General features: G+C 41.7%; 1 protein-coding gene across 8 annotated transcripts in view; it reads right to left on the reverse strand.

Moving 5' to 3' along the window:
- Positions 1-218: 218 nt before the first annotated feature.
- LOC145542241 (uncharacterized) overlaps positions 219-26,066 on the reverse strand; it is a 76,908-nt gene continuing 51,060 nt past the window's right edge. For 5 of the 8 annotated variants that reach the window (XR_014079712.1, XR_014079711.1, XR_014079715.1 and 2 more), the window contains one exon: positions 23,471-24,398. Coding sequence is in view for 1 of the 8 variants with exons in the window: in XM_081580657.1 (XP_081436783.1) it covers positions 24,387-24,398 (12 nt within the window). In the remaining 7 variants the exon portion in view is untranslated. Of the gene's footprint in view, positions 875-998; positions 1,153-2,510; positions 2,591-3,033; positions 3,191-15,148; positions 15,644-16,658; positions 17,769-19,301; positions 19,504-23,470; positions 24,399-26,066 lie in introns of those variants that run through there. The other 3 variants (XM_081580657.1, XR_014079717.1, XR_014079718.1) reach the window with 3 other exon arrangements.

Below are 26,066 nucleotides of genomic sequence, written 5' to 3' on the forward strand. Positions count from 1 at the left end.
TCTGTACAACCAAAGAAATGAAGCTGAACCCCTACTTCACACCATATGCAAAAGTTAACTAAAAAGAGATCAAAGACCTAAACGTAAGAGCTAAAATTGTAAAAGTCTTGTAAGAAAACATAGGTGCAAATCTTGGATTAAGCAATGGTTTCATTGTTGTCAAACCCAAGTTTGTGTGCTCAAGACATGGTGAGATCAGACAAATCGAAACATCACAGTTTAGAGCAGAGAACAGTTTACTAGTCAAGGAGGCACATATTGGGAAGATGGGAGACCTAGACTTAACTCAGATCCATATTTCTTTCTTTTCACTGAAACACAGCTGAAAATTAACCAGTTCTGTAAAATACACCATAGGGTACTACGTGGTAGAACAGAGCTCTGATCACCCATACTTAATTATTCACAGCCCATGCTGTCGAATATCAAACAAACAAACCAATGCAATGCAAAACCATCTGTCAGGGTCACAGTTCCCTAGCCTTCCAGCCAATGCCCCATCAGAGACAAAGCCAAATGACCAACTTGGGTACAAAAAGAAGACAGTCAACGATGCTCCATTGTAGGCAAAGCCAATACACTAGGGAAGAATGACCTGGCATCATCACAGAGGAGTTCCATTACTTACCAGAGACATCTCAGCTTGCCAATGCAAGTTTACCTTTACCACAAAATCAAAAGCACTGGGGCCACTGCCAGGTCTTTTGAGCATTAGCTGCCTGGACTCCTTTCTTGGTGCCTGCAGTAAACACTGCACTTACCTTTACCACAACCCAGTGTCAGTAGATGGGCTTTGCTGCCCATAGGAGAAGGGACCCAAGCTTGGTTCAATAACAAAATCACATCAAAAACATCACACCAAAAGCACAAGCAACTGAAAAATAAAAATAAATTAAAAAAAGATAAACCTCGTGGGGATCCACTCATAGCATAAAGATTCTTTTAAATGAACACATTTGAGCTAAAGAAGATGCAGAAAGAAATTTATCTGATCTTACCTTATCTGACTGAAGTGGAGCCTCAGAAAATACAGCTGCCATTCACCCATGCTTAGGGCATTTTCTGTGAATTCAGCTGAGATGGAGACAGACTACCCCATTCCATTAGCACCAAAAAGTCCAATAGAATTTTTCATACCTTCCCACTGGAGTCCTAAAAGCAAAAACAAACAAAAAACTCTTTGTTAAATTTTGCATATAACACTTTAATATCTGGCTATAGAGGGAGTTACTCTCCACTGAAAGCACACGATAAAATTTTATTTTCCGTCTTGCTAATCTGTTTACTGTTATTTAATTTGCACACCCGGGACCACAGGACCCAAGTTGGAAGAAGAAAAGTTTTCCTCCCAACAACCTCATCCACAATAAAAACTTTCACGCTTCAAAGAAGGCCATCGAGAAAGTGAAAGGACAACCCAAATAATAGGACAAAATATTTGTAAATCATGTCTTTAATAAGGGTCTAGCATCCAGAATATATAAAGAACTCTTACAATAAAAAGACAAATAGCCCAATTAAAAATAAGCATAATATTTGAATAGCTGTTTCTCCAAAGAAGATAGGCAAATGACCAATGAGCCATGTGAGAGGATGCTTAACATTACTAATCACTAGGAAATGTGTATCAAAACCATGACGAGGAAAAATGGTGCTGTTTGGAGAGGAAAAAAGTTTCCTCTATCCTCTTAGATTGGTCCTTGGAGTCCTGTAAATAGACAAAATATAGACTGGCAAGGGAGAAGACATTTTTATTCATATACATGTAAATGCAGCAGTACGCAGAAAATGGGGACTCAAAGGCGCAGCTGGAACTGGGGGCTTGGGTACCATCTCAACGTTAGGAAGAGGGTGAGAAGGGCACTTACGGGAAAACAAATGACACTTGGGGAAAATAAAAGAGCCCTTAAGGGAATAGGTGGACGATATGTTGGTTTTCAAACGATGTCTGTTTGGCTGTGATACTGACTTCCTCTCTCAGAGAAGAGAAAATTCAACTTGCTCCCCAAAAAGGGGATTTATGATAATTGAGCTCTTTTGGGGGGTCTCTGCTTTTAGGCAGATAAAGGGATTTCAGAAATTCAAACGCCTTCAGTTCAAAATAATTTCTATGCCACAGTGCTTATTCTGGATCCTTTCAATGCCAATTACTCAAGTCAGGTAACTAGTTAGTAAGCAAAACAAAGAACTAGAACCCATGCCTTCTGGCTCTGGTTACAAACTGAATTGTCTCCTCGATAAGCTAAAATTATCATCTTTTTTTACTTCTAAAGCCATTGAACAGTTTCCCTCAAAGACATACAAACCTTGGTTTTATGTTTTATAGCGAAAAAAAAATCAGTGCACAAACATGAATGTAACAGCTCTTTAGGTCTTGAAATTGTTTCTGAGTGTCAAATATTTTATTCTGTGAACTGCCAGGCATTTATCTTATTATAAATGCTTCCTGCTTTTTTTTTTTTTCTTTTGGAAAAATATTTGAGGAACAAAAAAGAGAGAAAAACACGTACCTTTCCATCCACCGCAGACTGGCCCTAGGTGTCTGCCTGCAGCCCTCACAGTTCGACTGACAAGCCCAGCTGTTGATAGGCTGCAGGGAGACGGAGAGAGAATGCGATTCATCAGGACACTGGGCAAATGGGCATGTCTTAATGTTACCATTTTCCTTATGGTTATAATAACCCCCTGCATTGCACACCTGGAATAATTTAACCAAGTCTGACCGATCAGTTGAGGAATTATTTGGAAAGTATGTGCTCTCTGTGTACGGAGCTGGCGGATTCAGCAGTGAGCTAGCCAGCCAGAACCCACTCTCAAGGCTGGTGATGTGCTGACATATATCTGAAAAGGATTCACTTCCCTCCCAACTGTGCCCCCTTTTCTCTCCCAACCCCTGATTCTTCATGCAGCAGACACAGGTCACAGATTGGCTGCAAAGAGGTCTATGTTGTTGTCGTCAACTGAACTAATTACCATCATGTAAGATTCATAAGTTCTTATTTAAAACTTAGTTAAGTCTTATTTAAAACTTACATCCTGGCTTCTCTTGAAATATCAGTATGTTGGGACCACCTGGGCTTCCATTAGCCTGGGACAGTGCTTCACAGGAACTGGGTAGCAGCTCTCACGTTTAGTTGGAGGCACTGTCCTCTAGAGGGCTTCCCACATGGCTCAGTGGTAAAGAATCCACCTGCCAATTCAAGAGACATAGCAGACATGTGTTCAATCCCTGTGTGGGGAAGATCCTCTGGGGAAGGAAATGGCAACCCATTCCAGTATTCTTGCCTGGGAAATTCCAAGGACAGAGGAGCCTGGTGGTCTACAGTCCATGGGGTGGCAAAGAGACATGATTGAGGGACTGAGCACGCATACACACGCGTATGCACGCACACACACACACACATACACACACACACACATGGACGCATGCCCTCTAGATTACTGGGGTCGCCACTACAACTCTACCCACTATTTCTTCCATTTGCACTCTCTGCTTCGGCTCTGGAAATATTTGAGCTTGCTATCTCTGCAGCAGAGAGTGAAGAAGAACTGCTTGGAAAATTTCTCTTGGCCCTAAGATTACAGATGATGTTTGTGTTATGACCAACCACTGTCTTTGCTAAGGTTGGAACTACCAGTTATTCATCCAGATTGGACTGTGGGGTTGTTTCTAATCTCATTTCTCCCTGTCTCTGTCTGTCTCTCTTCCTCTCTCTGTATACATACACTCACACACATATTTTTACTTCTTTTTGACACCGTGAGAAATACCCAACTTGTAGTTGAGGGAGCCCATGCCTGAAAAGGGCGTTTGAAGTCACAGTCAGTCATAACCTGATGCTTTATCTCAGTCTTACAAATGGAGAATATTTCTTGCTGTCTCCAGCCATGTGTTAATGGTTTCTCTGAGGTCACCTGTACAGATAGATCTTTTGAATTTCACTTGAAACACATGTGGTTTTAAGCTAGTTGTTAATTGGAAACATTTATAGTGTCAAACATTTGATTAATGCTCTGGGTTTTAATTGAAAGGAATAAGCATTTCTTAAATCAACTCTTCACAGTGATATGTTAAAAAAAAAAAGACTCCTAGAGTAGATTAAACATTTGTTTGAAACCTGGGTAATATTTTTAAAAAGAATCTTCACTGAGTATTGACATGTTGGCATCCTTTTTAAAGAAACAGTTTGGGGACAATCACCAGCCAGTGGATCACTGAAAGTGAAGTGAAAGTTGCTCAGTCATGCCTGACTTCTTGCAACCCCAAGGACTATACAGTCCATGGAATTCTCCAGGCCAGAATACTGGAGTGTGTAGCCTTTCCCTTCTCCAGGGGATCTTCCCAACCCAGGGATCGAACCCAGGTCACTAGAAAAAGAAAATCAAATGTCAGTAAATGCGACAGTACTGTTTTTGGCTGATGGTCAGTAACCACTCAGAAAACTGTTGAGTTTGGGGTATGATACAGAACATTCTGCATGTTCATCCCTTGGATAGCATGGTCTAAGGAAGGGAAACACATGGTCTACACAGTGAGAACTGCTCTGTGTAGCTGAAACCCTCTGAACTGGAACAGTCAGGATGTGGTTTGGGGACTAAGCGTAGGGTCTTAATAATATCCTCCAGGTGTGAGAAGTCCAAAGTGGGACTTAGTTGAGCTCAGAAGAAGGTGCATTTTGACTTTAATTTTTCGTAAAGAACCCAAATTGGGTCTCCAGATGGTGCCCTGTAGACATAATTAAGCATTGCAATAAATCACATGCCAGTGACACAGCAATTATTCCTGGGCCCGCCACCCCTGCCTTGTCAGGTGGGGGGTGAGGCACCCACATTCTTTCAGGTGTTCTCACACAGTGCTGTGCTATCTATTAGAGGTCTGAAGGGGAATGCCACTGCTCACTCGTTACTGTCAGCCGGGCAGATAATAGGAGCAAGATGTCTCCTGTGCTGGGATATTCGTTCTTGCAGCTGCCCTGAACTTTGTATAGTCAGAGCCTCTAAATAGGGGGAAAAAGTGTTACAAGGCCACGGCTACATAATTGCCACAGTTTGAAATGGAAAAACCTAAACATGCCCATTATGTCTTTGATTTCCCCATCCCCAGACAACTCGCTTTACATTTATTCCCACTGAATTCTCTATCTGATTGATTGTTTCGGAAACATGTATTCTTCGGCCCTTTCTTCATTCAACACATGCGTATTTCAGTGTCCTTCAAACCTGAGTAATGTATAAACGTTTTTCAAATTCCCAAGAATATGCCCACAGACATATCCAGGGATATATGGACAAGTTCAGAAAACACAGGCTTGAGAACCTAAAATCTTACCCTATGAAAATATCTTATAGAATCATCAAAATAGAAATAACTTTCATTTTTTAAGTGGGTAAAATATTTTCTGATATTTTTATGAAATGGAGAACATGAAATGTGAAACATTCTCTTTAGTTTGAGAAACGGCTTCCCAGGCAGTGCTAGTAGTAAAGGATCCGTCTGCCAATGCAGGAGACACAAGAGACACATGTTCAGTCCCTGGGTTGGGAAGATCCCCTGGAGAAGGAAATGGCAACCCACTCCAGTATTCTTGCCTGGAGAATCCCATGGACAGAGGGGCCTGGTGGGCTACAGTCCATGGGGCCACAAAGAGTCGGACATAATTGAGCACAGCCTTCTTTTTGTTTCTTATATAGCAGATACCATAACAGGGACTTTTTAAGGACTGCCATGATCTCCAAAAGGAGAAAGAGGGTCAAGGAAAAAAAATAAGAGGGACATAGCAGATCATCTGTGCTCTTAGGAAGCCTGTGTGTGGTTCTGTCTTTGGGCCAATTAGTGGGATTACATGGTACCCACTACATTTTGAAACAGAACCAAAAGATTCTGCAAGTACATTTTTCAGCTGTAGGGTCTTCTTCTAGTGTTCACTAGGAGCTTGTTTTAGTTTCCTGTGGCTGCTCTAACAAATGACCACAAACTTGGTGGCTTAAAACAACATAAATGTATTACTTTACAGTTCTGGAGGTCAGAAGACTGAAATCTGTTTCACAGAGCTAAAGTCAAGACATTAACAAGGCTGGTTTCTTCTGGAGGATTTAAGAGGGAATCCGTGTCCTTGCCATTGTCGCATTCTCAAGGCTGCCTGCATTCATTATCTTCTGACCCCTCCCTCATGTGTGTCCACTTTTGCTTCCATCATTTCTCTCTTGCTTCCCTTTCATCACCTTTATTCCCCTTGTAAGGACTGCAAGGAGATCAAGCCAGTCAATTCTAAAGGAAATCAACCCTGAACATTCACTGGAAGGACTGATGCTGAAGCTGAAGCTCCGACACTTTGGCCACCTGATGCAAAGAGCCAACTCATTGGAAAAGACCCTGATGCTGGGGAAGACTGAGGGCAGGAGGGGAAGCAGGTGACAGAGGATGAGATGGTTGGATGGCATCACTGACTTACTAGACATGAATTTGAGCAAATTCCAGGAAAGAGTGAAGAACAGGGAAACCTGGCGTGCTGCAGTCCATGGGGACTCAAAGAGTCAGCTATGACTTAGCGACTAGACAACAACCACATCAAAGGGCACCTATAATTATATTGGGCCCATAGGACAAAGCATCTCAAGACCTTTAAATTAATCCCACCTGTAAAGTCCCTTTTGCCACAGAAAGTAACGTTCTCAGGTTGTAGGGATGAAGATGTTAACATCTTCAGGGTCATTATTCAGCCTACCAAAGTGCTGAGAACTCAAATCTCTGTCTCTGGTTCTGACCCTTCCCTTCCATCAACCATACATCTCAAATTCACTGTGACATCATTTCGTATAAAAAGTCCCAGTGACTTCCCTGGTGATCCAGTGGCTGAGACTCCACGCTCCCAATGCAGGTAGCTCAGGTTTCATACCTGATAGGGAAACTAGATCCCACATGCAACTAAGATCCAGAGGAGCCAAATAAATAAATAATAAGTATTTTCTAAAAGTCCCAGGCAGCTCACTTTCTCTTCCCCCTGAAATCTGTTCCACAACCCCAATTTTCTTTCTCTTCTGCCTTTCACACCACTTTGAAATTATAGTGCTATTCCATAACTCAATATGCTTGCTTTATCCCCTATTTTCTCCCTAAGATCTACCACTTTGCCTTTGAAATACCCCCAGTTTATCCCTTGGCTCATCTCAGCTGTGACCAAACTCCCCCCAGACCAGTCAACATTCCTGCTAAGAACCACATGACATTTCTAGTTAGATTTTCATACTTTTGACTAGTGTTCCTTTTATTGAAATTGGTAGTACCCAGAAGAGAAAAAATTTGAGATCAAAAAACTTTTGCATGAAAATTGGTGGAATCTGTGACAAACTCTACATGAAAAATAGTAGCATGTTTCCAGCCATTTAATTGCTGGCTCTGCTGTTTTATTTTTCCTTTAGAATGCCTTTGATGTGTCAAATAGACACTATGATAGATACTGACCTCCACTGCAGAGCTTCTCTCCACTGGCCCATCACACTGCCCATTGCAGTGTGTGTATTCTTTGAAGCTTTCTCCTTGTTCCTATCCAGTGTGATCATCACAGGGGAGGATCTTCATGCCTTCCTCCTCTTTCATTCACTGACACAAAACATTGGAACTCAGCTCTACCATCTCCCCTTTTTAGCAGGCAGTTTTATGTCCCTTAATAAAAGAGCAATCTAGAATAATTTCTCACAAACAAGCCTTAAGTGATAAGTAATTATGTGTGCTCAGTTGTGTCCGACTCTTTGCGGCCCCAAGGACTGTAGCCCACCAGGCTCCTCTATCTATGGGATTCTCCAGACAAGAATACTGGAGTGGGTTGCCATACCCTACTTCAGGGAATCTTCCTAACCCAGGGCTGGAACCTGCATCTCCTGCATTGGCAGGCGGATTCTTTTCCACTGCATCACTTGGGAAGCTCTAAACAAGACTTGCTCTTAATTAATCTAAGATGTGGAAGCCCTTGATGACTCAACCCCATAGAACAAGGGTCCCCAACCTCCGAGATCTAATGCCTAATGATCTGAGGTGGATTTGATGTAACAATAATATAAATAAAGTGCACAATAAATGCAATGTGCTTGAAGCATCCTGAAACCAACTCTCCCTCCCTGTTTCATGGAAAAACTGTCTTCCTTGAAACTGGTCCCTGGTGCCAAAAAGGTTGGGGACCACTGCCATCAAACCCTCAGAAACCAGCATGAGATGTGCAACAGTCAAAGCTTATGATTTAACGATTTCTTGGTTGAATGACTTGTCTCTTCCTTACGTTCAGAAATTCTTTGAGGACAGGTACTGTGGCAACACAAGGCAAATACTATTACAGACAGAATAAAGCTACACAGAAGCATTTGCATTTATAAGATTTACTCCAGTGTTGGTAAGGAAGCTGATCTCATCATTTAACTAAACTCCTTCCAGCCATAAGCAAACCACACCTTTGTAAGTAATGGATATACTTACAAAGAATAAGTGATTCTTACTCCTTTGAGCATGTAAATTCACTGAGACGTCAATTTTCTGGAGTTTGTTCATCTTGGCTCATTATCCATCTCCTAATCCTAGTCTTGTGAATCATGTAAATCTTTAAAAATGAATTTTCCATCCCTCAGTTTCAATCCATAATCTTAACTGTTGTCTAACAGGAATAGCGTAATAATGGATTTCTATCTCTAACTCACATATGAAAAGAAAACTATGCCTTTATTTAAGCATTTACTACCTAAGGGTGTACTTTGAATTCCTGCTATACAATCTCTAGAATTTGTTCTTCATTGGAATGCTAATTGTACCACCTGTAAATTTTAATTTTGAAAAGAAAATGAAAGTATTTGTCGCTCGGTCATGTTCGCCTCTTTGCAACCCCATGAACTGTAGCTCACCAGGCTCCTCTGTCCATGGGATTGTCTGGGCAAGAATGCTGAAGTGGGTTGCCAAAATGTATCTCAGGATAGACTTCTGCTCTAAGAGTGTGTAAGTGCCTGTGTCTGGGGCTCAGGAAGAAGCAACACATCAAACTTAATGCTTTGCTGGTTTGAAATTAGGTCTTCCCTAGGAGTGGCTGAATGTTAGAACAACAGAATTTACAGAGTTTTAAATTTGTCTTCCTTTCCAAAATTCATTTTATTAAACTCATTGATATTGTCTTAAAGACCTGCCGATGAGATCATACATGAAAAGCTCTTTATAATAAGAAATAAGAGCAACATTTTTAAAAGTCTCAGCTAACCTGTCCCTCTTCATTAGCAAGCAGATCTCTCTTCCTATACTGCACCATCTTGCTGAGCCCTGAAGCCCACTGTCCCCAGGAAGAAGATGGATGTGGAATAGGAGTGAGCATGTGTGCTCAGTCCCATTTGACTCTCTGTGAGCCCCGTGGACAGTAGCCCGCCAGGCTCCTCTGTCCATTCTAGGCAAGAATACTGGAATGAGTTGCTGTTTCCTACTCCAGGGGATCTTCCCAACCCAAGGATCAAATCCCTGTCTCTTGTGTCTCCTGCAATGGCAGGCAGATTCTTTACCACTGAACCACCTGGGAAGCCCAGGAGTAAGGGAAGAAAAAAGAGCAACGAGATGAGGCATAAAGCCTGTCTTTCATGCCCTTGGGACTGATTGATTCATAAGGAAGGGAGGTTGTAGAAATGCCCATACAACTGTGAGGAATCACTGAAGGTCAAGATCAGCACCCTGAAGAAAATCATAAGCTTCTAGGGGAGCAGAAAATAATAAGCTTCTAGGGGAGCGATCATCAAAGGAGCAGCATGGATGGATGGAGACAACTAGAAGAATGGACTTGAGCTACTTGAGCTACTGTTGAAAGTGGTCCAGGTACCAGATAAAGCGGGCAGGGAATCAGATGTTTCTGCCTCCCCAGTGATGGTGCCAACATGATAGAAGCACCAGGGAACTGATGTCCACTGGCTATGAAGACACAAAACATCGGGAATTAGTCACCAGAGGTTCAGAACCAAGATCACAGGCTGCAGCTATGGGTACCCATGAGGTACCACAAATGGCCAGTCTTCACCAACAGACTAGACTGGCCTGGAACGAGGTCAGCAGTGGCTCTCAGTTCCCTCCTGTCATTGCCAGGAGGGCACATAAGTGTCCCCATGTGTATGGACAGAAAGAAGTAGGGGAGGGGAGAGATAAAACCTACAGACTAAGAATTTATCCCCCAAAGATCTCATAAGTACAAAAAGATGTCAAGTCCCCAAATACTGCAATATTAACTGGTAGGTTTAGATACCGCCCTCTGCCTCCAGCCAACAGACAGCAGGTAGGAAAGCCTATCAGTTAGGGAAAACAAAATGCTACCTTTTTATGAAAGTCTGAAATCTGAGCAGTGGGCTTTTTAAATTTTCTACCTCTCTGCATACATGTAAGGTTTTTATTTTGGCATCATTAACACCTGATAGCATAATGGTATATATCAGGGGTCCCCAACTTCTGAGATCTAATACCTGATCATCTGAGGTGGAGCTGATGTAATAAAAATAGAAATGAAGGGCACAATAAATATAATGTTCTTGAGTCATCCTGAAACCATCCCCTCCAAGTCCATGGAAAAATTGTCCCTAGTGCCAAAAAGATTAGGGATTGCTGATATACTATATATACACACACACACACACACATATATATAATACAATTTATATATAATATTATATATATATTTAGATGTGTAATGAATATTTGTTAAATGACTCTGTAAACTCCATCATTGACCCAGTGGTATGCTGTTATAAAGGTTAGTAAATGCCAATAGCTCACCACATCCCCCTTTTTCTCAATTAGAAGCAAGATCTTAGAAGGAACCATAAATATATAAAAGAATTTCCTGGGACGAGTTCTTTGTCAAATAGGCATGTTGGAGCCATCATTCATAAATGTAGAGTCCAAAGAAATGAGTTAAAGCAGCATATATAATTCTCCAAGAGAGGGACTATGACCTCATTAAGAGTGTTCAGTAAAAAAAGACTTCTTTTTTCTCTCTTTTCTTCCAACCACAACTGGAGAGGAAGGAGGAAGGCAGGGGAAAGAGAAGGAAGGGAAGCCATATGAGAGCAGACCACCCAGCCCACCCCTTCTCCTTCCAGAGCCTCTGCAACCCCCAGGCTTAGCCCACCCAGGCAGGAGGCAAAGACAGAGCTTAGTAGGCATTAGATTGAAGGCTTTAAATAAACAGGACTGATTCTACAGAACTTAAATGAGACACTGCAAAAAACCAAAAGGGGCTGAAAAGACATGGAATCTAGCTGAGATGTCATTAAGCATCCTTACCGCCCAGAATAGAGATTGTGGTTGGGGAGGTTATTAGGGAAAAATAAAACTGTTTCATGCTTGTCCCACAAAGACCTTAAAGTCCTCAATAAACTGGTTGTCTGAGGCCCATAACTCCTACATCTTATGGTCGCCTAGAAAATTAAATGAGAGGAAAATGATGAGACCTAGTATGTAGGAGGCACTTCATAGATGTTGCAAACATTACTATTTTCTTCTAAATGGTTTTTTTATATACATTTATCTTTACCTAGTTTGATGACATAGTCACTTACATGTAAATTTATAGTCATTTACACAAAATACTTAAAACAAATTATATACTGATACACAGTGCCTATGTGTGTGTTTAAGTAAAATGGCACCCCCATCATCATTCTCCCCTTTTTTCTAGGAGACAAGTCTGCACATCTCTGTCTTGATTCAGAGATGTCATTGGTCTATAGTTGCTGAAGGAAAAACCAAGAGATTTGAGTGATTCTAATTAAAAAAGGGATGGGGTCAAGGCTTCTCTGGTGGCTTAGATGGTAAAGAATCTACCTGCAATGCAGGAGACGTGGGTTCGATCCCTGGGTCAGGAAGATCCCCTGGAGAAGGAAATGGCAACCCACTTCAGTATTCTTACCTGGGAAATCCCATGGACAGAGGAGCCTGGCAGGCTATAGTCCATGGCGTTGCAAAGAGTTGGACATAACTGAGCAACTAACACTTTCACACTTCAGGGCATAAAACTGGCAATGAACACAATCTTTTTCTTTTTTTGACAAATAAATGTTTTCTCTTTTCTTTTTTATTGGTGTATAGTTGCTTTACAATGTTGTGGTAGGTTTTGCTGTACAACAAAATCAATCAACGATACATATGCATACACCCCCTCTCCCTGGGATTTCCTTCCCATTTACGTCATCACAGATTATTGATTAGAGTTCCCTGTGCTATACACTAGGTTCTCATTGGTTATCTATTTCACACATAATAGTCTGTTTCTCAACCCCAATCTCCCAATCCATCCCACACACCCCTTCCTCCTTTGGTATCCATATGTTTGATGAATAGTTCATTGAGAGATGGCTAAGGGACCCAGTATCACATTAAAGAAGGTGGTTCCCATTGAGGTTAGTAGCAGGAGATAAAGATGGGCAAATAAGGAGAATTGTATTACAGTTGGAGGATTAGGATGTGAACCTCTAGGCTTTTCAGCAGTTTCTTTCTCCCTTCCTTCTTTCCTTCTTTCTTTCTTTTCTTCTTTCTTCCCCCCCTCTCTTTTTTCTTTAAAATCAATAGGTAGGTTCTCCATGAATGCAATTTTGCTGGGGAGCGCAATACTTACAGCAGGTAAAGGCAAATGTTCTGGTTGAAGCTGGGGTGAGGACCCAGGGCTGACTCTGCTGAGAAAACCCTCCCCCCTCAGTGATCCTACCCCAGAACACCCAAAAACCCTTAAAAGGGAAACACCACTCTGATCAGTGCCACACCTTTGGACGTTTCTGAATAGTGTGCCTGTTAAGTCACTTCAGTCATGTCCGACTCTTTGCAACCCCATGGACTGTAGCCCGCAGACTCCTCTGTCCACGGAATTCTCCAGGCAAGAATAACAGAGCTGGTAGTCATTCTTTTCTCCAGGGGATCTTCCCAATCCAGGAATCAAACCCAGGTCTCCTGCATTGCAGGCAGTTTCTTTACCATCTGAGCCACAGGGAAGCCCTTTTAGATAGCATGGTGGTTAAATAAAAACAGCATTCCAAAAAATCAACTTGATAGAAGTGTGTGAAATAATACAGAAGGGACAGTAAGAGCCCTAGGTGGGGTGTTTGCACTTTGTCAACAAGACTAAGCTAGAACTCCATGTCGCAGAATTCTCCCAGTAGACGCCACAAGAGAGTCCTAAGTGAGATCTGATACAGCTTCCATGTATATGACCAGCTGCTTCAGGGACTTCTATCAGCTGAATGCATGTGGTCACTTCTCCAAGTGCTGGGCAGCTGTGTGCCTAGCTCCATAGCATAGGGCTCCCACATGTCAGCCACATGGCTGCCTTCTCTTTCTCACACTTCCCACCCATCCTTCCTTCCCAGCTGCTTGCTACTGAGTTCAAGCTCCAACACGAGAGACAGAAGCAACTCTGCAAACTGCTCACCTAGCTTTCACCATGTATTGAAGTCAAATCCCCGTAATGAACCCCTTCTCCCATCCCTGCCTAGTGCCTCAGCTTCTCCAACAGAACCTGGGTGATGTGCTCAGCCAAACTGCTGCTGTGGCAGGTGGTCACCTCCAATCACGGTGAGTTGGTTTTAAAATCACAGTGAGAGACTTAGAGAATGAACTTACAGTTGCTAGGGGAAAGGACAAGAGGAAGGGATAGTTAGGGAGATTGGGATGGACATGTGCACACTGCTATGTTTAAACTGGATAACCAGCACAGACCTACCGGGCACAGGGAACACTGCTCAATGTTATGTGGCAACCTGGATGGGAGGGGAGTTTGGAGGACAATGGATACATGTGTATCCATGGCTGCATCTCTTTGCGGTTCACCTGAACTACCACAGTGTTGTTAATTGGCTGTACCCTGATACAAAATCAAACTTTTTTTTTTTTAATTTAAAAAAGAGAGAGAAAAAAATAAAAGTAAAATCACAAATTTTGAATCTTCCAAAAGTGTCCATCTGGACATGGCAGACTGAGACTCCAGGACAGAAGAGCTGTTGGTACTAGTTTAGGCATCTTAGGCACCAAGATAAAGAAGGAGGATGAGGAAAGAGCCATGGGGCTTCTGAGAGAAAAAGCAGAGGCACAGCAGAAGGCTGAGAACACAACCGCGGGGACTTCTCAGAGCAGGGAGCAGGGAGAGAGAAACCAGCGTGGGGCACAGGACAAGTCAGAGAAGGGAGTGAGGGTCCTGAAAGCAGTGGCGGTGAGATTAAAGAGGGAAGCTTGAAAGCCTTACAGCCTCAGAGAAGTCGAGGAGGAGAATCTGCGATGCACAGGAGCGGACCAACACTGGGCTTTGCAAGAACGGCCCCTGTGCTGGCTGGGATGCTCTGGCACGCAGGAACCCACAGGCGACCTGACTGACCTACACGCACTCAAGGCTGGGCTGGGGTCACTCCCACCTGCAGTGCCAAAGCAGCTTTCCCCAGGTTGACAGCAGAGATTTGCCTTTGCCATGTCACCTAGCAGTTCATCAAAACATCTCTCTTTCTTCTCTGAGAACAGGAGAAATGTAAGAAAACTGACCCAAGGAGTTAGGGGAGGAGGCAGGGAAGATGAAAAGGAAAAAAAGAATACACTGCCTTCAGAAAACTGTAACCTCCACCTGCTACTTTTTATATATGTCATAGGTGATTTCATTTAGTTATTCCATCAACAAATATTTACATCCAAAATGGGCAAAGCCCTTTCCTACTGGCCGTACGGCTCTGACCAGAGAAAATTGACCTGATTATCCATTAAACCCTGGGAGAATCTCATCAGTGGTTTTATTTTAGAGCCATGCCCAAGCCCCACAGAAAAGTCAATTATCATCTGAAAGGATGGTGGATAAATGACTATCAAACTGAGAAGACAAAGCATACGATTTCCTAGGCACAGAAATTCTAACCCAAGCAAAGGAAACAGCTTGTGGTGGAGAGAAGGTGATCACTCATGTAATTTCCACTGAAGTCGTCTTGAACTTAACTGCTTATTACCCCATTAATTATCCCAACAGCTCCGACCTTCCTCCCCCACACCTGATGGATGTCATGTGTGACCCATTACCATGGGCACACTCCGAGTCATGCAGGAATCCTGCATGCTCTGTGAGTCCATGCCTTTGTGTCAGGCTCAGGGAAGCATATTGGAATCTAAATGAGAGACAGATTTCTTAATATGGGAAGAACCTCCAATCTGCTCAAATATATTTTTAGAAAGTAAATGATCACACATATTGACATGCAAACACAATTATTAATGACACATGAAAGAGTTAACAAAGGCAATGGTATTTTGGTTCTCCAGAGCTGAGAATTGGTGGTTTATAAATAAAAGAAAAGTAGGCATTCCTTCTGAGATTTTAGAGGACCACTTATATTGCCAATGTGGAAGGTGCAGGGGGTCCCATTGACTAAGGCTCCTAACCACTTTAGTGATGAGCTTTCCAAAATTACAAATACAGCCACTCTCCAGCATCTTTATGAGACCTCCAGAGCACCTGGGTATCAAGGCTGAAGATATTGTTTGTTCTGGAAAGGCCAGATCTTGGGTGATGGGGCAAGCCTGGAGAGATGAGGCTATAAAAAAAGCATACTTGCTCACTGGCATCTGTTCTCTTCCGATTCTCAATAAAAGTGTCCATTAAAATGCCAAATAGCACCACTGCAAAGAGAACAGATGTGGGGAGCAGAGGTGAGTCAGGTTCACACCCGTGGGTCAGCTCGCACCGGGTTCTCCTCCCACGTGCGAGAAATCAGGCTCTTGGGAGTTAAAGATCAAAAAGACTTAACAGTTCATTGGATCCAGCCCCAGACACCAAGGCAGGCATGCCTGGGTCTCATGTTGGAGGGTCTGGTTTTGTGAGTTTGGGGTGAGAGCAGCTTTCTCTGAGAGTACAGTGCGTGGGCAGAAGGAAGTTCTAGTCCCTGAGGAAGGGGAGCTGGGCACCATAAACACAGAAGGAGTCTCTGGATGTGCAAAGTCCTTTGTTTTCAAGGGACTCAGAAAACTGTTTCTATGTACACTGTTAAGGAAACAAATACCATTTAAACAAAAATCAACTGCATATGGGTCTGCTTTCTCAGCCAGTGACGTAACTTGTCTTTGGGGAAAAGGGCTCTTTCATTTCAACCTGTTGTAGAGACATCCTGTGGAGAAAAAAGGACTCAGGACAGCATGGATGAGTCAATAGACAAAAATATGGATGTCCATACACATGCGCGCACACACACGCACACACACACGCACACACACACATACTCACTCACATGTACTTACACACATATACACACATACCTACACAAACACATGCATACATACTTACATACATATGTGGTTATGTGCTTAGACACATACATGCTTACATACACATACATAATACTTATAGACACACATACATACTTATACACATACACATATTTACATACATACTTGCATATACACATACCTATAAACATACACACATACATACATACTAACATACACACACTTACACGCACATATATATATGCCCATGTTCACGCATACATAGATCCATAGATAAAATACCTGAATTGCTCCTAATGAAATGAGAGAAAATTGTGGTTTCCTTGGGGAACCCTGAGAGAGAAGACCCCAGGGTCTGAGAAGAGGTGAGAGGGAATTATTAATTACGATAATTAATTATAATTTTGACTACCTAGAGCAGTGGTCTTCACACTTTGCTGAGTGCCAGAACCAATCCAGGAGCCTTCAATGTCATCTCATCCCAAGAGTCTTATTTCACTTGTTCCAGAGTAAAGCCTGGGCATGGGGACTTGGCAGAGATCTGCAGATGATTCTAACAGAGTCAAGACTGAGAACCACAGGCATAGAAAGACCTCAGCAGAAGGCTCCACAGAGGGAAACAGCCAGTAAGAGTGTCCCTGTTCTAGTAAGTGGTCATTACATTTCAGTTCAGTTCAGTCGCTCAGTCATGTCTGACTCTTTACGACCCCATGGACTGCAGCACGTCAGGCCTCTCTGTCCATCACCAACTCCCGGAGTTTACTCAAACTCATGTCCATTGAGTCAGTGATGCCATCCAACCATCTCATCCTCTGTCACCCCCTTCTCCTGCCTTCAATCTTTCCCAGCATCAGGGTCTTTTCCAATGAGTCAGTTCTTTGCATCAGGTGGCCAAAGTATTGGAGCTTCAGCTTCAGCATCAGTCCTTCCAATTAATATTCAGGACTGATTTCCTTTAGGATTGACTGGTTGGATCTCTTTGCCATCCAAGGGACTCTCGAGAGTCTTCTCCAGCATCACAGTTCAAAAGCATCAATTCTTTGGTGTTCAGCTTTCTTTATGGTCCAACTTGCACATCCATACATGATTACTGGAAAAACCATAGCTTTGACTAGACGGACCTTTGTCTGCAAAATAATGTCTCTGCTTTTGAATATGCTGTCTATGTTGGTCATAGCTTTTCTTCCAAGGAGCAAGCATCTTTTAATTTCATGGCTGCAGTTACCATATGCAGTGATTTTGGAGCCCGAGAAAATAAAGTCTCTCACTGTTTCCATTGTTTCCCCATCTATTTGCCATGAAGTGATGGGACTGGATGCCATGATCTTTGTTTTTTGAATGTTGAGTTTTAAGCCAGGTTTTTCACTCTCCTCTTTCACTTTCATCAAGAGGTTCTTTAGTTCTTCTTTGATTTCTGCCATAAGAGTGGTGTCATCTGCGTATCTGAAGTTATTGATATTTTTCCCGGCAATCTTGATTCCAGCTTGTGCTTCATCCAGCCTGGTATTTCACATGATGTACTCTGCATATAAGTTAAATATGTTAAATCCACTACGTTATAAAGCCACTATAAGTTAATTTATATAAAATCACTACACTATAAGTTAAAGCCACTACATTTACAGAACTATTGTGTCTGGCGTTCAACTGGAAATTGTTTCCTTTTCTGTAATGTAATCGAATTTCATGAACAACCCTCAAAACATCATCAAAACTCTCCCACGTTCACTCACACAGTAGCCCCATGAGAGTGGGGCTCTTCAGAATAGTGGGGGTCAGAACCATGCAGACGTGGGGCCCCAGAGTAGGGGCTGGGATTTAAGAATGATAACTGGGAATTCAGAGGATCAGGGACTCAGGAAGTGGATTTGAAAATATGACAACCTCCACTCCCATCCTAATTCTAGAGATTCTGGGAAAACACTGACATATACCAGGTCATGTGTGCTTGCTTGCAAAGTCATTTCGGTCATGCGTGCTTGCTTGCAAAGTCATTTCAGTCATGCATGACTCTTTGCAATCCTATGGACTGAAGCCTGCCATGCTCCTCTGTCCATGGGATTCTCCAGGCAAGAATACTGGAGTGTGTTGCCATTTCCTCCTCCAGGGCATCTCCCCAATCCAGGGATGGAACCCACATCTCTTAGTTCTGCATTGGCAAGTGAATTCTTAACCATTAGCACCACCTAGGAAGCCCCATAGACAAAGGCATAATTATTCAAACATTTTAGCATTTAAAGCAGGGGTCCCCAATCTCTGTGATCTAATGCCTAATGATCTGAGGTGGAGCTGATAATAATAATATAAATAAAATGCACAATAAATGTAATGTGTTTGAATCATCCGGAAACCATTCCTGTCCCCATCTGGTCCATGGAAAAACTGTCTTCCAGGAAACTGGTCCCTGGTACCAAAAAGGTTGGGGACCACTGATTTAAATAAAGGGTGACAAGAGAAAGCTGGAGCTTGAGAATATCCAGGTAACACATACTTGGATTCCCCAAGCTGTTGGGGAAAGGGTAGACCTGATGACCAGGGTGGAGAAAAAGTATTCTCACTGCAGGGAGTCCTTGGCCGAGGTGAGATGAAAGATGAAACATTATCAGCCTCCAGTCTGGTCTGTCTCATCAGATTCAGTAACTCCATGACCTCTGATCATGTTCCATTGTTGCCCAGAATGTTAAAACTGGACCCCTGGATTAACAAAGCCAGTTGGCAATTCAAGTTGGCAATTCAGACTTGGCCTTATGGAGCCTTGATACTGGGGACAAACAAGAATGTTTATGTCCTAAAGTAGAATATTTATTAATGAGCCCATGTCAATTCAAACTGTATGATCATGACTGCTTAGTCATTTTTTGTTTGTTTTTTTAAGGGAAATAACCTCACTTTGAGGTGAGCATTCAAGGACAGGGAGAAGAAAAGTTGGTAAAGAATTTGGATAATCTTCAAGTGATATAACTGACCATTGGCAATATGTCGCAAGCAGCCCTGTTCAGAGATTTTATTTAAAATATGTTAATATTTTAAAAATGAGTCTTCAGGCTTTACCAACCTTCATTTCTCAGCTCCCAACTTTCTTTGACGTATATTTTGTCTCCTTCCTGTCCGTATTTTTTTTTTTTAACTCTGTTCTGGAAATTCACAGAAACCAGTTTTAAAATTTTAGGACATCACATGTTCCAAATTCTCTTCTTTGCAATCACTGAAAACTGTCTACAAAGAGCCACGGAATCAAGTAACGCCACTGACTGCACCTGGTGTATTAAACGAGATAAATGTGAAAACGTCTGACGAGCTTGTGGCACATAGCAAATACTCCATAAACATTTACTTAAACCATTTACAAATAAACACCCCAAACTAACAAAGTCATATTTTGTGCCTCTTTTCCAGTTCATTCTGATTTTTATATTCATGTTCTCCATATTCCTGATTAATTTTGTGTGTTTGTCCAAATTTAGTATATCTTTTTTTGCTTAATTTTTAAAAGTTAAAAAAAATTACCAATGTCCTGCAGCCATGGAAATGACCAAAATATATAAATAAAAAATATTTTATTCCCCAAAATATGTATGTAGATTTCAATATAATAATCATAAATGTGATATATCAATTGTCAAGATATAAACATGAAAGAATTTTGTTTTTACTATAAATGATTCCAACTATGCTCTATCAAATCCAACTTTCCATAAACCCATCAGAATTTGATAGCTTTTCTTTGATAAAATAGCCTCATTGGCATCCAGAAAATTCAATCTCACTTGTTTTAAAACTTGAATTTTACATCTGAGTCAAAGCTCTGCTTCCTCCCCACCACCCAACCCCAGACCCCAATACTGAAAGCAGTGGTGTCTCTAGGGAAATGCCAACATTAAACAGAAAATGGGAGTACTTAGTCTTTTTATCTCAACTTAGTTTTAATCTTTGGAAAAAATTACTTGCCCCCCTCAATACCACCCTGTTAAATTTTTAGTCCTAAGTCTTATTTCTGTAGACTAAATGTGCATAAGTAGAAACCTGTGTCAAAGAATGAGTAATTTTTTTGTTGATATCACTAGATTAATTTCCTCAAATGCCAAACCTATTCACTGTCCCCAAGACAATGTTTGAGAAGACCATGCCCTTGTGCCCTGGCCTTGAGTAGGTGTTTTTAATCTTCACTTTTAAATTGGTTATTTTGATAATGCACAGATACAGACTACGTTAAAAAATATCCGTGTTTTCATCTTTGGACCTTTAGGAGACTGAAAAAAATCGAAGACGTTGAATACAGGGACATGAATCATTGAACAAACATTTAGTGAGATGAACGTGTCTTGATTTATACAGTGAAGAAACTGAACAGCATGACTTTCATTATCAGCCCTTGAGGATCCTGATGTTAATCACAACTCTCCTTGTGTGACTTGGGACCATTTAACCAAGACCCTGCTCCTCGGGGGTGAACAAATAAACACATTTATAAGAAACAGATGGTTGTACGAAGGCTTTTCATTGTAACAAATAGCGTGTCAAGATGATAGCTTTCTTCTCAAAGTACTGCAAAGAACGGGGGCTTCCTTTGGTATGGACGGTAGATGCTGTATGCACCAAGCAGACCTCCAACCTGACTGTGCGAAGGCTGAAGAAAAGAATGGGAATTGCCCAAATATCTCAAATACCAATGTTAAGACTGTCTCCAGATCTGATCGCCTCTGAAATGAGAACGACTCGTGCTTCATTTTCATCTCGGTTTCGGTTGAGTCTCCTTTGATAGATGATTGGCTTTCTACTCAGATGTTCTTTTGATAGATCTGTCATTTGGGGAAGTTCTGGGTTAGAAAAGAGAAATTGGAGTATTTCTAGAGAGTAATGGCAATAGGCTTACAGTATTGATAGGAGTAAGGGAATTGTTAAGGCTTTTGGTCTAAGGAAAAGTATTTGGTGGAGGTCAGAATTTTGTAAGTCCTGTAGCAGGTGATTAAAATGCTCACATAACTCAAGGGTTACCTACCACTCTGATGCTAACTCCAGGGAACACAGTCTCACCATTTAATTTTCTTTCCAAATAGTGACCCAGATCATAAGAGCAAAACTCTTTTTAGTTACAGTGGGGAAACAGGGTTTCACCTTCACACCAATTAGAAATTTGCTGCTGCTGCTGCTAAGTCACTTCAGTCGTGTCTGACTCTGTGTGACCCCATAGACAGCAGCCCACCAGGCTCCTCCGTCCATGGGATTTTCCAGTCAAGAGTAGTGGAGTGGGGTGCCATTGCCTTCTCCAATTAGAAATTTAGACTTCCGTAATTACAGAGTACTGCTGAGGGAAGCTTAGCCAGCATACCAACCTTTCAAATTCTAATTCATTCCATGTACAGACTAAATGGATTACTTTCCCCACTCTAAAGATAAAAAGGTGATTTTCCACTGAGTTCTAAGAGGGTTTTAATCCCTGCATTTAGGCCTAGTTGCTGTTTCCATAACATCCTGCCACCTGATACAAATACTTTCATTCTTGGATCCTATAGGCATGCTCTATCCTATTCAAATATACATCTATTTTCTAACAAACCATGAAAATTTGGAAAGCATTTCTAGGGAAGCTTCTACTAAATTTAAGATCAATAGATGTTCAGTCATTAAGTTGTGTCCAGCTCTTTGTCACCCAATGGACTGCAGCACTTCCCTGTCCTTCACTATCTCCTGGAGTTGGCTCAAACTCATATCCATTGAGTCAGTGATGCCATACAACCATCTCATCCTCTGCCACCTGCTTCTCTTTTTGCCTTCAATTTTCCCAGAATCAGGGTCTTTTCCAATGAGTTGGCTCTTCGCATCAGGTGGCTAAATTATAAGAGCTTCAGCTTCAGCATCAGTCCTTCTAATAAATATTCAGGGTTGATTTTTTTTAGGATTGACTAGTTTGATCTCCTTGCAATTCAAGGGACTCTGAAGAGTCTTCTCCGCAGCACAACTCAAAAGCATCAATTCTTCAGCACTCAGTCTTCTTTATGGTCCACCTCTCACACTGGTACATGCCTACTGGAAAAACCATAGCTTTAACTAGATGGACCTTTGTTGGAAAAGTGATATCTTTGTTTTTTAATATGCAATGGAGCATATTTAAGACTGATGAAGCAATGCAAATTAAAACTACAATAAGGCACCATCTCACACCAGTCAGAGTGGCCATCATCAGAAAGTTTACAAATAACAAATGCTGGATAGAGTGTGGAAAAAAGAGAACCCTCCTACACTGTTGGTGGGAATGTAAGTTGGTACGGCCACTGTGGAGAACATATGGAGGTTTCTTTAAAAACTAAAAGTAGAGTTACCATATGATCCAGCAATCCCACTCCTGGACATATGTCCAGATAAAACTCTTTTTCAAAAAGATACATACACCCTAGTGTTCATAGCAGCAGTATTTACAATAGTAAGACATGGAAGCAAACTAAACACCCATTGGCAGGTGAATGGATAAAGACGTGGTACATATATACAATGGAATATTACTCAGCCGTAAGAGAGAATAAAACAATGCCATTTGCAGCAACATGGAGGGACCTGGAGATTATCGTACTGAGACAGACAGAGAAAGAGAAATATCACATGCTATCATTTATATTGTTCAGTCACTAAATTATGTCTAAGTCTCTGGGGCCTCATGGACTGCAGGATGCATATCACTTTTATGTGGAATCTAAAAAAAAAAATGTACAAATGAACTTATTTACAAAACAGAAATAAACTCACAGACAGAAAACAAACTTATGGTTACCAAAAGGGAAAAAGAGTGAGGGGAGGATAAATTAGGAGCTTGGGACTAACAGATACACACTGAGGTCTGAAGAGGAAAACCAAATAAAACCCTACCTTCACAGAGCTTCCAGTGTAGGGAAATGAACATCAAAGGAATTGACAAATCAATATATCATAAGACTTCAGGAAGTGATCCCAAAATTTGCGAGCAGTGCTTATGTTAGGGATGCCAGAATACGGGGAAATTTCGATTCCTGTAGTCTATTTGGCTACAATATTTTCATTGGATAGTAACCATGTATTTTATTTGTACAAGGTAAAAATAGTTGGGATTAGTCAAAAGACCTGTATATGCAATGTAATTCCATTTTTATAAAAATACTGTAAAGGGATTAAGATTGATTGTTATTTTTCCTTTATATTCTTTTCTGAGTTAACTTATAAATAACAGTATAATGTCAAGAATCAGAAAAATACTTTGGAGAATGAATTTTTATATTTAAAAGATACAAATACGTGAAGGCAGCGATCCATAGAAATCACTCAGTTTTCAGGTTCTATATTTCAAGTCATTGTATAAAGTCTCCTTTTCTGGGTGTGTTTTCCCCTCTCTTCCTTCCTCTTCTTCTTTCCTTGCTTCCTCGCTTCCTCTCCCTCTTTTTTCCTCCCCTCTTTCCTTTCTTCCCTTCTTTCTTTCTTGCCAATGAGTCTCTTACAAGATTTCCAAAATGAAATAGCCCAAAGAGTTCTGATATGCACACACCACAATGAGGACATTACTTCTTAAGATTTACACAACTTTGGTGTCGTTTGTATTGCTAGTAGCCATAAGTCAGTGAGCAGGTAAGCAATTTTTTGCTAAGTTACACTACATTATCATACCAAGAGAAGGATCCAAGATATCAACTATCTGGATTTCCAGCATGGCAAACTGCCTTTTTTCCTGATTAAGTCAAATGAAAGTAATAACACTCAGCTAAAATGAGTCTAGGTAGCGGAAAAGCCCTTTTGTGTATCAACTTCAAGGGAACACAGTGCTGAAATTGAAACGATCTCAGAACCACAGGATCATCCCCTTGTTTTCTTTTGCACCTAGGCAAATTGATATAAATTCTGCCCATGTGCAGAACTGGTCCACTGAGAAACCTTGGGAGAATGAGATTTAGCAACCAGATGGACAAAAGCTCTTTTTGATTCTAAGTGGAGTCAAGCTGATATTCTCCAATGAACCACCCACTTTCAGATTTCTGTCTGAGAGCTGTTGATCTTATTATTAGGCAGATTCATGAGTTGCAGTCTCCAACTTTTGTAATCTCTAGGCGTAGCTGGAGTCCAAGGAAAAACTGGAGGTATGATTATTCCAAGGCAATGGACTTTAGTGTCTTTCTCGACTTCATAGTTCAGCCTGAAAGGAAAGGAAGAAAGAAAGAAAAAAAATGCTCTGATGAACTTAACAGAATGCCAAAGTGAGAGAAATGAGGAAAATGAGAAATGGGAGTGTGTGCAGAATGATAAATGGACTCTCCGTCAAATGAAATAGATTCTGAAATAACTGTGAAAAGTATAAAATGTCCGAGCATAAAGAGCCTGCCATTGACTAAAGATGAATAAATGGGGCACTTCAAAGAAGGAATTTCCCAGCTGTGGCTCACAGGAATCTTTGAAAGTTGTTCCATATGACACAGCAGGGAAATATTTTAATAATAAATAGAAACAAATAACGGTGTGTAAGGATGTCAGATATGGGGTTTAGATAAAGCTATTTGCTCCACATCACAAGGAACAAACAGTGGTGATACTGGTTGCATTTTAACACATTTAGGTTTTCAATGATTCTAACTTAAGTTCAGACAACAGAATTTCAAGTGCGTTTTTTTTTTCCCGTGTTCCCAGAAGACTGAATGTAAAATAATTCTTCAATAATCACAGGGCAAATACTTAAAAGACCACAGAGATGAAGAAAGGGCAGGAGCACAAAAGACTTGATCTGGCCATAGAGGGAAGTGTTCAGTGTGCACACGTGCTGTGAGGAATGAAGTGGATCTCACAGGTGTGAGCAGATGTCCATGGCACTGAACCTGGAGGTGTCACTGAGGTCCAGTGTCAGGTGATGCCACATTGGCCGGTTTGCCAGTTCACCTCTTCCCAGCCTCGGAAGAGGCTGGGCTCCTCGCATCATTACACCTCAGGGACGCCATCCCTTTTCCTGGAGCGTCTGGTCAACCCTCTGAGCAAGAAATCTTTTCTCTGCTGCAGCTGACATGGTTCTCTCACTGTCCTCTTCATCCTCATAACTGTTCAGTTCCAAGCCAGACTGGCCAACGACCCAAGAAGGAGCCACCTCTTTTGCTCTCCCTGAAAGGACTTCATGCCAACGGCCATTAGGCAGCCGTAGCCTCCAGGGCTCAGAAGGGCTCGCCTGCCATTTCAAGCTCTTTGGTGGCTGTGCTGACATTCTTAGTAAGTCTAATGTGTGCCTCAATGGCACTAGTGATAAAGAACCTGCCTGCCAATGCGGGGGACTCAAAACATGCAGGTTCAATCCCTGGGCTGGGAAGATCCCCTGGAGAAGGGAATGGCAGCCCACTCCAGTATTCTTGCCTGGAAAATCCCAAGGACAGAGGAGCCTGGCAGGTTATGGGATCACAAAGAGTCGGACACAACTGAGAACACACAGCAGATCTGACTATCACTTAAACCCAAGTTTCTCACCTCCTGAGAATTCCTGTATATGTTATGTAAGTTCCAACTGCTTCCTGAAGGCTGTACACAGTCTGAGTTTCTGTTCCTTGCTTCTTCTGCTGGATCCTCCTCCACCTGGCTTCCAAACTTCCCTATACCCTCAACAGTCCCAAGATATCAGACCCTGTTTAAGGGTCACCTTGAGAATCTCCAGGGTGGAATGAAAATCCTCTCCAGTACAAGCCTTCAAAGCATCTTATTTGCTTCTCTCATGGTTGATATCACCATGTAGCTTGTATTATGTCTCCATACACATCTTTCCCTCCTTAAAGAGCTTCCTGAAGCCAGGATCCACATATGATGTCTCTTGGAAAAAATCCCAATACACTAG

Source organism: Giraffa tippelskirchi, chromosome 3 (genome assembly GCF_054371585.1).
Source record: "Giraffa tippelskirchi isolate mGirTip1 chromosome 3, T2T-mGirTip1v1.2.pri, whole genome shotgun sequence".
Taxonomy (NCBI): domain Eukaryota; kingdom Metazoa; phylum Chordata; class Mammalia; order Artiodactyla; family Giraffidae; genus Giraffa; species Giraffa tippelskirchi.